Raw genomic sequence first — 13,143 nt, forward strand, 5'->3', positions numbered from 1 at the left:
AGACGAGGGCGCCGCATATCCATTTCACACTGGACTGACTGTCGCTGCTGTCGAGGTGTAATTCGGGATAGGGAAACCTTGGTATAGTCTAACATTTTAAAACGGATTTCACGCAACTTAACAGAAGGACGTATTACATTATTGAGTAAGTATTGCTATGTGTGTGCGCTGTCGCGTTGTCATTTCGTCGTTAATGACGATGGCTAAAGCTAACTAATGTTACCCGAATTTGTTGAGTGTTAGCAGCTAACACTCAGCCAGCCATATCGAGCGAACGCCACTTGTCAACGACGCCAATTTGAGAATATTGTCATTCTCCCCTGTCAGTTTGACCCGGAAGAAAATCTAAAGAGGTAAGCCGAGAGATTTGCACGACTCTTGGCTTACTTTGGGAAAGGCAGCCAAGAGAACGACAGACCCAAGTAAACCCACTTTCCCAGCGGCCCGGTTCCGCATCAGCTGGGGCAAACCGGGTGGCAGCGCTTGGAGCTTCCGTGGAAGACGATCTTTGAGCAGTGAGAGTTGGTCTCTGGGTGCCGGGTCATCCGGGGAGAGAACTCATGAATGGAAAGCGGAACAACAGGTGGGTTGCTCTGGTTAAATCTGACAAGCATATTTAGAAATTGTTATATTAAATAATAATCATAGTTAAAAATAATAATAATCATAGTTAAAAATGCATTTAAAATGTTTCGCTTCCAGGTCTAAAACCACTGACATGAAAATTATTCATATCTAATCAGTGTTGCACTTCTTAAAATATAAAAAAAGAAAAGAATTTGCAAATGCACCAGTAGTACTTTAGAAAAGAATTGGATGTCGCTCCAAAAACATTAGATGGATTTTATTCTCTCATTGTGGTAAATATAATAATGCACCTCTGACTTCACACACGCACAAAAAAAAAACCTAGCATCACAACTTGTTTTCAGAAATGTCTTGTCAAAAAGCATTTGCTTTTCAAGGTGAGGTGGCAAGGAGTGTGTCAGGAAAATTAAAACTTAAAAGCCTCACAAAATACAGGTAAATACTCCAGGGCAAGGCTGAATATTTAATCAAATTGAAATTGACATTGCAATGTAGAAGGCAAATTTTCAATTGAAAAATCTGCAATTCAAAAAAAAGTTTTATTTTGGTTGGTCATCGGGTTTCATTTTTTAATGTATATGTAAATATGTGCACATAAATATGTAAAGACAGTCCATAGTAGAGCTGTCAAAATGAAAAAAATGGACAACTAATCGGTTAGCAAATTAATTTGATAAAGTTATCAGTCAAAAATGTTCAAAATCCACAGATTTTGCCACTGAACATTTCAGTGATTGAATCAAGTTAAAAAAAAACGTTGAGTTCAACATTTTCTTGTGTATTGTTATAGTATTGTTTAATTGCTGTTTTTAATAAATAATGAACAGTTATTGGTAAATAATCTGAGAAAAATGCTGTTGTCATACAGTTTAGTGCAAAATAAAATTGTATTCAATTATTTGTATTCAATTACAAAAATATTTGATAGTGACAGCCCTTGTCCACACGTTTACAAATTATTGATTCATGAACATATGATGCAATCTAATCTATGGTTTACTGACTTGTACTGCACATTTGATGGATTTCCACGAGTAGGGCTAACTCGGGGGTAGGTAACCCCATTCCTGGAGAGCCGCGTACTTCCATGTTTTTTATGTCTCGCTCTTACATCACACCTGATTCATATAATCATTTTACCAGCAAACTCTGCAGAAACCTGATAATGATCATATGCAGGGAAAATTTGAATACATGCAGGTTTGCAGTTCTCTGGAACCGGAGTTGCCTACTTCTTGGCTAACCTATATGACAGTTATACAGGGCTGGGCAATATGCCCAAAAAATAAAATCTTAATTTTCTTCAGTCATTCTGGATGATCACAAATAATGCTTGAGTTTGATTTATTAAAAAAAAAAAATGGGGGGGAAACTATTCAGACAATAATGTGCATTGATTTTAAATCCGTTTTAATGTAAACCTTATTCATACCTTGTGCAGAAAAAAATAGTTGTTCATAGCTAGCGCATAACTAGAATAAATGTCACAATTAGTATTGAATTTGTAACTTTTGTGAACCACCCTGCAGCCCACCACTTTTACGAAACATCAATTTCACAATTTAGCAAATTTTCAAATCTCATGTTTGTTAAAAAATATATCTGAAGAATTTTATTTATTGCTCAGCACTTCCATTTTTGTATGATACATCTGACATTGTTGATTGTTAATAGTAAAACAGATTAATGTATTGCTTATGTCTGTTTAAAAATACATCTGAAGAGGCGCTTAAAAAATAATGGCATATTAAATCACAATTGAAGTGTTTGAGGGAAATAAAAATCAGAGTTAGATGATTTTTCTAAATCATAATGACAGTGTGCATCATAGTGACAAATTCTTGGCGTTGCAGACAAGTGCTCTTATGATTACTTCATCAAAACATTATTGAAGTCCTTGCATAGTGTGCAATTTATTACATCCCCTCTAGGGATAAATACAATTTTAATCAAGCCTCTGACTGGTGCTGTTATGTTCCTTTCATGACATCTTTGCTTGTGCATCAATGAGCTCATCTTTCATTTTGCAGAATTCAGTAGTCCACTATTTTGTGTAAGCTGCTCATTTAATTCTCGGGGTTTGGGTTACTTTAAGCAAGCAGGGGTAAGATATGTGAATTATTACTTCTAAGCCTTGCCAATGCTTGACGAAGCATTCACACAACAGTAGCCGACAAGCATTTATTTCATCTTTGTGAGTGAGTGAGTCAATGAGTAAGTGAAACAGTGAGCCGAAACCAGTTTTTCTGCGTCGTTTGTCTAAGGCAGGTGCTGTGAACCCGTCAGGTGGGCCTGAGAGCTTGACTCACTTTGACAGCTGTGTGTGCGTGTTTCTTTTCAGCAACTGCCATAGCAACCCAAACGTATTGAATAATGGTCAGTTAGCCGCTTCCTGCATTAATTACACACCAACTGAGCATGTCAGGTCATCAGTCAATTTCCTTTGTTACCAAAGTGGCACAATTTTTCAGTTATTGGTGTTCTTTACAACAGTTCCGGGCTGATATTGACCTTTATTGGCTTTATTTTGGACAGGGGTCAAGGAAACCTTTTGCGAATTATAAAATGACTGACCAGATTTTTTTTTTTCAGTCTTGTATTGATTGAAACATAGCCTCGTGGATGGCATCAACATTTTTTTTTAATAGCTCTCCATGTGTCTTACGTTGCAGGAGCCGCTAGTGCCCAAGCCCTTTTTTCACTGCCACAACGACCCGGCTATGGCACTGTTGGAAAGCCCATCAAGCTTCTTGCAAACTGTTTCCAAGTTGATATCCCCAAGATCGATGTCTACCTCTATGAAGTCGACATCAAACCTGACAAATGTCCTCGCCGGGTCAACAGGTAACAGCAAAGCTGTTATCCGAATAAATAACTGTACCTTTTTGTCATAAAACATGAATCAATCCGAAAAAATTTTTGGTCTACACAGAGAGGTGGTGGACTCCATGGTTAAGCATTTCAAGGTGACCATCTTTGGTGACCATCTTCCAGTTTATGATGGGAAGAGAAGCCTCTACACAGCTAACCCACTTCCTGTTGCCACTGGTGGGGTAAGAGAAGTCAGCCACAAATTTCCAATAAGATCCAATAAGATCTAAAAAAATGCATTGTCTGCTTGCCAGAATTACACAATAGTTTTATATTTGGAAAAATAAGCTATAACAACTCCTCTTTCTCAGGTTGATTTGGACGTCACCCTCCCAGGTGAAGGTGGCAAGGACCGCCCATTTAAGGTCACAGTGAGGTTCGTATCATTGGTCAGCTGGCATCTGCTGCATGAGGTTCTAATGGGACGTGCCATAACCGAACCATTGGACCTTGAGAAACCCGTCAGCACCAACCCGGTTCATGCTGTTGATGTTGTTCTTCGTCATCTGCCCTCCATGAAGTAAGATCTCATAACTGGAAATTTTTGTAAATAGGGTATGCTTTTATGCTGCGAAAATATTTGAATGATGTGGAAATTCATAATTATGTGGGGGATTTTTTGGGTGATTTGAGTCACATTTCGATGATTTTTGTCAAGCCTTTGAGGTGTCAACATTTTTCGTGAACATTTTCCAACACCACGTCACCAAAAGACAATTATTATTTATTAAAACATAAACACGATGCTTTTATAATTCTTAAGTGTCTATATTGCTCCCCGAAATAGGTTTCAGTTGACACATGCCAACGCTGAATTTTTTGTTTTTGTTTTTCTTTTTTTAATCGATCAGATACACCCCTGTTGGACGATCCTTCTTCTCCTCCCCTGAGGGTTACGACCACCCGCTTGGTGGAGGAAGAGAGGTTTGGTTTGGCTTTCATCAGTCCGTACGGCCAGCGATGTGGAAGATGATGCTCAATATTGATGGTGAAGAAGCACAAAGCTTTTTTTTTCTCATTGTTTTAACCTTTAGAGAACTTTACTTTTTTTAGATAAATTGTGACTGTGAAGGTGATAATGAAATCAAGTGCTGCCTTTTTGAACACGCCGTAGCATGGTTAGAATGTCCTGGTGTAGTCTAAAGGCTTCATTTGCTGATCGTTTCGAGTTTTCTTAGACTCTGTTTAGTTTTGTTTTTTTCCACAAACGTTTCTTTTTTGCAAATCTGTTTTCTAATTAAAATACATAGTTATCATGTGACTTTGTAGACATGAGTTGGTCTCAAGACAAAATAGAATTATATTCAATCATTCTATTGACATTTAGACTGTCTGGTCAGTGTGGAAAAAAGGGTGGGGGGGATATGTGTATTAAATTCAGTGCATTTAAGTCCCACAATCTCTCATGCATTTGACACCTGGATCTTCAGTTAGCTTTACAAAGCTTTAGCCACCTCAGAATAGCGCTACTATCACGATGCAATTATATAAACCTTCAAGGCTACATTACAAATGCACAAAATCAATATATGTCGAATAACATGATAAAACCATAACATTTAATTAAAAAAAAAAACATACTGGGCAATATAGCCCAAATATAACATCTTTTTTTTTTTTGGCAGTCATCCTGTATGATTGTAATTTTAGGCTATTTTAATTGAAGTAATAAACCCAACCATTATTTAAAGGTTTGGTTCATTGTCTTGTTTTGAATCTATTTTATAGTAATAATAATAATTATAAATTTTAACATAAACTTAACATTCATAGCTTGTGCATAACTTGCTTAATACCCACAATTTAGTAACTTTGGTAAACACACCTCGTAAACTAGAACACTGCTCCTTCCGTAAAACCTCAATTTCACAATTTAACTCATTTTCAAATTGACGATTTTTAAAATGAAGAATTAATGAAGAATTGCCCAACTCTACTTAAGAGTATCATAAATGCTAATGTCTTTAAGGACCAGCGCTCAAGGTTGAAATGTGATTGGACCAAAAAAAAAATTCTATTTATTAAATAGAGTAAATTATTGCAATTTCATGGAAACAACTATTAGAATTTTGATTGTAGAGATGGTCTTTAAATTTCAAGTCCACTAATTTTTAAATTACTGTGGCACGCAAATCCAGTTTCCAGTGTTCACAAAATGATCTGCAAATTTTGACTGTTCGTGAGTTGGCCTTAAAAGTTTATCCCGCTTTAGGAGAGCATCAGTGCAACATTTCTTTAAATAAACACTCCTATCTGTGCTCACAACACAGTAAAACTAATTGTGTCCTTGTCCTTTATTTCAGTGTCAGCCACAGCTTTTTATAAAGCCCAGCCGGTCATCCAGTTCATGTGTGAGGTCCTGGACATTCACAACATTGATGAGCAGCCTCGCCCACTCACCGATTCCCACAGGGTCAAATTTACCAAAGAAATCAAAGGTGCTGAACTTTTCCAGTTATGCCATCCGCTTCTTTTTTAAACACAATGTTTTTCATTGTATTTCCAGGTTTGAAGGTAGAAGTGACACACTGCGGGACCATGCGTAGGAAGTACCGAGTTTGCAATGTAACACGGCGGCCTGCAAGCCTCCAAACGTATGATTTGAATTTGGAAACGTACTCCAAATTATTGGATGACCAAACCTAACAAGTCATTGTAACCTTGAAATTCTCAGTTTTCCTTTGCAACTGGAAAACGGCCAGACAGTCGAACGCACAGTGGCGCAGTACTTCAGAGAGAAATACAACCTGCATCTCAAATATTCCCACCTGCCTTGTTTGCAGGTGGGCCAAGAACAGAAACACACCTACCTGCCCCTCGAGGTAATGAACCATCACGCACCCCCTCTGTAAAATAGGGCAGTGTGGGTTGGGACCCTAAAGTAGGTCACAGAGCCATTTTGGGTGGGTTATGGACAGGTAGTAAAAATTTGCACGGATTTCTCATGTTACAGTGGACAAACGAGATTTACGGTAATTGTATTTGCTGTTGTCCCCTCCATCATCAGTTTTCTTAAAAAATACTAAATTTAGTTTGCTATTTTGAGCACTAATAAGAGAATATTTTGTCTGTACTTAATTTGATAGCGAAATGATTTGAAATACTTTAAAAAACATTTTGCCACTTGCTGTAAACTGAGAATAACATCACATGTACCCAGGACTTGGGTTACCACCAGTCACAGTTTAACTTACAAACATCCCATGATCAAAACCCCCAAAAAAAACAAGTGAGGCAGGATTGGTTGTTAACCAAGCCTTGAGCACATGTAATGTTATTTTCAGTCGACAGCAAGCAGAAGAATGTGTTTTTAAATGTAATTTACATGAAAGATATTTTAGATATCATATTAATTAAAGAAAAGGTTTTTTTTTTTTGCTGAAAACCTCTAAATAGGTTTAGTCTTATTTTAAAGTGTTCTGGAAGAGCACTTTAAGATATAGAATTGAAATACAAGTGGTTTTAGTGTTGGCATGATTTGCAAATAATACCTTTTTGATTGGGGCTGAAACCAACAATTATTTTAATAATTGATTGATTTGCTAATTATTTTATGAATAATGAAATGGATTAAAAAAACACCCTTTCATTAAAAAAAATAGACTTCTTTTTTCAACTTGACTGCATAAAATGTGGTTAAAAAGTTTTTACACCTCAAATACAGAGATAGTTGGTAAGATGTCATAAAATTGCTTGCACTGCTTTCCAAAGTAAAAGAAGACTGTTTTAAATGTCTTATTTTGATTCAGCTAATGATAATCTGGCATAAAGAACTAAAGAAATTTAAGATTATTTACTGTTGAGAGGCTGAAATTCTGAGGGTTTCAACAATTTGTTCCCTGAATGATAATGCTAATCAAAAATAATGTATTCAGATGGGTTTTCAATAAATTACTGATTAAATTTCAAACGCATACTCCAATGATCTAAAAATGATAAAAAATCTTATGCATGATCTATTTTCATTCCTATTTATTTATTTTCTTTCCAGGTATGCAACGTTGTTGCTGGTCAGCGCTGCATTAAAAAGCTGACAGATAACCAAACATCCACCATGATAAAGGCAACAGCTCGCTCAGCCCCAGACAGGCAGGAGGAGATCAGCCGGCTGGTAAATATCCCCCACAGATGGACCGCTAAACCCTTTTGTGATTTTTGTTGACTTGGCAAATTCCCTTTCTTCTTAGGTGCGGAGTGCTAATTACGATGCCGACCCATTTGTCCAAGAGTTCCAGTTCCACATACGTGATGAGATGGCTCAGGTGACCGGCCGTGTCCTGCCGGCCCCCATGCTGCAGTATGGCGGCAGGGTGAGCTCCGAACCCTATATGGTACTTACTACACATCATTTGCATGTGTTTTCCCTTCAGTGCACATTTTAGACTAACAATCTGGATTACCCAATACTTGAGTTCTTTTAAGCATGTGCGCTATTTTGAACGAGCTCTTTACCTTTATGTTGAGCTACATTTCCATATTTTACCTTTTCACATGCTTCAATGTCATTATACTTCTTGCCGTACTCTATGCATTTGTGTGCTTGCTCGCCCCAGCAGATCAACCCTGCGCTGTCATTGCAGAACCGCACCGTGGCCACACCCAGTCACGGGGTGTGGGATATGAGAGGCAAGCAATTCCACACCGGAGTGGAGATCAAGATATGGGCCATTGCCTGTTTTGCCACCCAGAGGCAGTGTCGTGAGGAAAATCTAAAGTGAGCTTTTTGGCACCTGTTGATTATCTCAATAATTGTGTGTGGAGTGAAATATTTGGTTTGTTTTTGACTCTAGGAGCTTTACTGATCAGTTGCGGAAAATCTCAAAAGATGCTGGAATGCCAATTCAGGGTCAGCCCTGTTTCTGTAAATACGCCCAAGGGGCTGACAGTGTGGAGCCCATGTTCAGACACCTGAAGAATACCTATCTGGGGTTGCAGCTAATCATCGTAATCCTCCCTGGAAAAACACCTGTCTACGGTACAAAGATGACCATTTCTACACTTGCTGTGTAATAGCTTAAATAATAGAACTCTCGTATAGGTTGTAACGACAAATGATAAATCTTGCACAATAATAGCAAGAGTGTGGTTTTGACCTAACGTCAACATTCTATTTGTCATCCACAGCTGAGGTGAAGCGAGTTGGAGACACCCTCCTTGGCATGGCCACTCAGTGTGTCCAGGTGAAGAACGTTGTCAAGACCTCACCTCAGACATTGTCCAACCTCTGCCTCAAGATCAACGTCAAACTTGGGGGCATTAACAACATTCTTGTTCCTCACCAGCGGTAAAGTATAAATCTGCAGTGTAGCAATTCGTGTCATTTTATACAAGCATTCAAAGAATAAATATATGTGTATGAATTTAAATGGTCTTATTGTGTAACAGACCAATTTGTTATACGAAAATAATAATGTGTCTTCTCATCCACGCAGACCCTCTGTCTTCCAGCAGCCAATCATATTCCTCGGAGCTGATGTCACTCATCCTCCAGCAGGAGATGGGAAGAAGCCATCAATCGCAGCGGTGTGGAAAATAATTTCAACGCAATCCACATTTCTTCGCACACTACTCTTTGTGGAGATTAAAATGACGCACGTTTTGTAATAAATTTCTTCCGCAGGTTGTCGGCAGCATGGACGCTCACCCCAGCAGGTACTGCGCTACTGTCCGAGTCCAGAGGCCCAGGCAGGAGGTCATTCAAGACTTGGCCTCCATGGTGCGAGAGCTCTTGATCCAGTTCTACAAATCGACCCGCTACAAGCCAACAAGAATCATTTTTTACAGGGATGGGGTATCTGAGGGCCAGTTCAGACAGGTAAACAAAATTGTGAATCTGTAATAAATAACTGTAGTTTAGATATTTGAATGATTAAACGTTTTCTATGTAGGTGCTATATTATGAGCTACTAGCTATCAGAGAGGCATGCATCAGTCTGGAGAAGGAATACCAGCCAGGAATTACCTACATTGTTGTACAAAAACGACATCACACACGCCTCTTCTGTGCAGATCGCAATGAGCGGGTGAGTATCTTGTAAAATCACAAACACAGGGTCAAAACATAGAAAAGGATGAGTTTGATTTGTAATTTCTTGACAGGTCGGAAGAAGCGGAAACATTCCCGCAGGCACAACCGTGGACACTGACATTACCCATCCTCACGAGTTTGACTTTTACCTCTGCAGTCACGCTGGAATTCAGGTAAAATTGTGAAAATTGTATTAATTTTCAGAAAAAAGAAAAATATTGCCATCAACATGGAAAAAAAAAACACTTTTAACTGGCAAAATGTCTTAACGCATCATTTGCTATGTAACAGAATCACTTAAGTCAAAGGTAAAAAATATTACATTTAAAATAATATTATAATATTAAATATAATATAAATATTAAAATAATAATATAACACATTGGTGTTTTTTCTTCGGTCTTTTTCATTTTAGTTTTGATTTCTTCACAAATTTGTTCTCTCAGAATTGAATCACTTCAGTGTGAATGTCACCATAGGCGGTGCCAAAATTAAGAACGGTTCCCGTTTGCTATTAACTCGAGTCTCTCACATCACACCCAGGGCACCAGCAGGCCGTCCCACTACCATGTGCTGTGGGATGACAACTGCTTCACTGCCGACGAGTTCCAGCTCCTCACCTACCAGCTGTGCCACACATACGTCCGCTGCACACGCTCCGTCTCCATCCCCGCACCCGCCTACTACGCCCACCTGGTGGCCTTCCGCGCACGCTACCACCTGGTGGACAAAGAACACGACAGGTAAAGGTTCTATACTGCTATTCAAAACAGTAGTTCTGTACTGTATGTTTTCAGTAGTATTCTCATGTAAGTAATTATAAGTGATCATAGTAAAGCTTTAAATGAATAAACCTTAATATGTTTTTGCTAAGCACTTTCTAGTCTCCTTTAAATTTATTGTAACTGATTCCCTAATGAAAATCTATACAAATTATTTATTTATATTGAATGCGTTCAAAGTAGGGCTCAGCAATAAATCAAATTCGATTATTTCGTCTTTAAAAATCAGTGATTTGACAAAGAATCACACCTTTAGATAAATCTTTGATGTATTCATTATTTTGAATCAAATCATAATTATCCAGACCGACAAGAAAAAAATATGAATGTTTTCTTTTTGGAACATATCCTAAAGTTGTTTTTCTTGACGGACTGAAAGTGATAGGAACCAAATACTAGGGAAATGATTTAATGTGATTGGATCATACATTTAATTCAAGGTTAGGTCCGATCATATTTCTGATAACTGGCACTTTGCGTAAAAATCAACTAAAAATGTGAAATATGGCCATTCAAATTTTATTAACCAAACTTTAGACATATTTTTGGTCTGTACAACACCTAGCATCATCTACTAACCAACATGCCTTCTTACAATTTCTTTTTTTTTTTTTTGGAAGTGCGGAGGGCAGCCACATTTCAGGGCAGAGTAACGGCAGGGATCCTCTGGCGCTGGCCAAGGCCGTTCAAATCCACCACGACACTTTGAGGACCATGTACTTCGCCTGAAGCCGCCTGTATGCAAGTGGAAGCCAGCCAGGCATCTCTCCTCCGTTGTGTTTCAGGGTTGGATGATTTTAATTTTTTCAAAGCTCGTTTAGGGCCGTTGCTCAGATTTCACAGTAGCTCGGCATGTACGTCGAAAACAATAGGGAAACCCAAAGCGCCTGATTATGTTCATTTAGGAATACTAAATCCTGTTTTATCATGTTAATGGTTTTACATGTCTTTAATGGCAAGCTGCCTTAATGTGGACGAGAGTCAGCCAGTCAGTTGGATGACAGTTCTTGAAAGTTGACTTATAGCCATCCCGTGATGCCTTACTGTGAAGTGCATAAACATAGACTGTTATTTATCTTGTTGGTCCTCTAGTGTGTGATGTAGAGTACTTGCTAAAAGTATTCATACAGTTTTGGTTCGACATTACCCCAAAGTGGAATCTCCCTAACTTTTTGTGAGCAGTGTGTGCTTTTCCAACCATCCTTTTAAACGAATATTATCCGTTGATCAGCAGAATTCTGGCAAATATGTCTGTCGGGCTTACCTCAGGGTGTCCTTCAGTGCAATAAGGTTCTGTGATGAGCGATGTAGTTTTGCTTTTTGTCTGTTTGGGATCGTGTAGTGGGGGGATGCAAAGTATATGGTGTGTGAAGGGATGCTACTGAAGTGCCTGATCGGATGAGAGTGCAATGTTTGTGTGCAAATAAGGTTTGTGATAAGCATGTCGGTTTGAAACGTTCTCTAAGCCCCACAGCAGAACCACCATAGTCGCCGGAATGACCGGAACACAACTTTAGCTGCTGCTAGTTTAAGAATGATTTGGTATTTTTCTTGAAAATGCATATTATAGACTCTATCGATACAGAGGGACTTGAAACTTATTATATTCACTGCACTTATGGGTCATTTGCCTGCATTTAAAGCATCTTTAGTCATGTAAATAGTTCCCAGTTTCACATGATTGGAGTCCCCTGATGAGACGTGACCACTCGTTGAGTTTACTTGAACAGTCAAAAAAAAAAGCCTTTTAATCATCTTCTTCTTAAGTGGACATCTGCGTTTTTCATCACACAAGTCCAAAGATTGAAGCATATTTATATTTTAAGGTATTCGTGTCAGAGATTTTTTTTTTTTTTTTTTTTTTTTGGAGGGGGGGTATTATTTTAAAAAGTGTAATCAGTCTACACAAAGCACAAAGTGTGATCTGTAGTAAAAAATCTCCATACTCTGGTCGAAGGTTCGTCCTCTGTGCCTTTTTGTGATGGTGCTGAAGATTAAAAAAGAAAAGAAAAGCAGAAAATCACATAAATATCCTCTCCATTTAATCACAACAATACTGTAAGATGTTTTTGTACTTTGTGACTGTGTGCCTCTGTCATATGCCAAGAACAAACAAATTATGCAGAATTGATCTGTTTTGGAGCTGACAGGACCAAATGATATGACGGAAGTGTTCAGTTGGATGGACAATGTCAATCACAACCCACATACATAGCTGCGGCCCTTGTGATAAATGTAGTAGGTCAACACAAACCTCATGCCGTGTGTAGACATGATACTGTATCCCCTCATCAGTTACTGCCTGATTGATGTGCACATTGTTTGGACAGCAATAATAAAGCAGCCATCATGTGTCTGTGAATACACTTTGATTCTTTTCATATGTGATTTTGAGACGTTTACAGTCAAAAGTTTGTCTCACAGCAAAAATGAATATGATACCTGTTGTTGGCTGCACATCAAACGTTTGACAATGTTCCCGTTTTGCTCATCTTTACGCTAGTCAAGACTGTTTTGTCTTAACACTTGCCTGGTCCTAATTTAAGCTTTTTATTTAGTTTTCATATTTAATTTTTGTATTAAATTCTTTGTTCTAAACAAAAAGTGTATTGTTTTGGTGGTGATAACTTGCTAAATGCAATTAAAATGTGCTCTTATGAATGGCCATTGCCTCATTTATTTATTTTTTTCTTCAAACCTGGTGATAAGTCATTTGCAATGCACATGCATGCTATAAATAAAATAACTAATGTCGATTGCTTTCACGTCTGCTGGTGTAATGCTCATAAAGTTTGATATATGACTTGATGGCATATTTGATTGTATTAAAGGGTGTCAGATTATACGTACTATTCATTTATTACTGTAATTGAA

At 38.1% G+C, this 13,143-nt stretch overlaps 1 protein-coding gene across 6 annotated transcripts; it reads left to right on the forward strand.

Annotated features, from left to right (window-relative positions):
• Positions 1–30: 30 nt before the first annotated feature.
• On the forward strand, positions 31–13,037 carry ago3b (argonaute RISC catalytic component 3b). Of its 6 annotated transcripts, none has more exons than XM_088404263.1 (20): positions 31–145; positions 328–583; positions 3,261–3,432; positions 3,521–3,641; positions 3,771–3,979; positions 4,311–4,447; positions 5,763–5,897; positions 5,966–6,053; positions 6,134–6,281; positions 7,451–7,570; positions 7,647–7,790; positions 8,013–8,173; positions 8,250–8,434; positions 8,584–8,743; positions 8,892–8,982; positions 9,080–9,274; positions 9,348–9,482; positions 9,559–9,660; positions 10,031–10,230; positions 10,890–13,037. In XM_088404263.1, exons 2-20 carry the CDS (start codon positions 565–567, stop codon positions 10,996–10,998), a joined length of 2,631 nt encoding a protein of 876 aa, XP_088260389.1. In that variant the 5' UTR covers positions 31–145; positions 328–564; the 3' UTR covers positions 10,999–13,037. The 6 variants fall into 6 exon arrangements, with proteins under 6 accessions (XP_088260389.1, XP_088260390.1, XP_088260391.1 ...); XM_088404264.1 differs by having other exon boundaries at positions 8,016–8,173; positions 10,890–13,036; XM_088404265.1 differs by having other exon boundaries at positions 7,647–7,769; positions 10,890–13,036.
• The last annotated feature ends 106 nt before the right edge of the window (positions 13,038–13,143 follow it).

Source organism: Hippichthys cyanospilos, chromosome 21, assembly GCF_059441005.1.
Source record: "Hippichthys cyanospilos isolate Australia breed blue-spotted pipefish chromosome 21, RoL_Hcya_1.0, whole genome shotgun sequence".
NCBI lineage: Eukaryota > Metazoa > Chordata > Actinopteri > Syngnathiformes > Syngnathidae > Hippichthys > Hippichthys cyanospilos.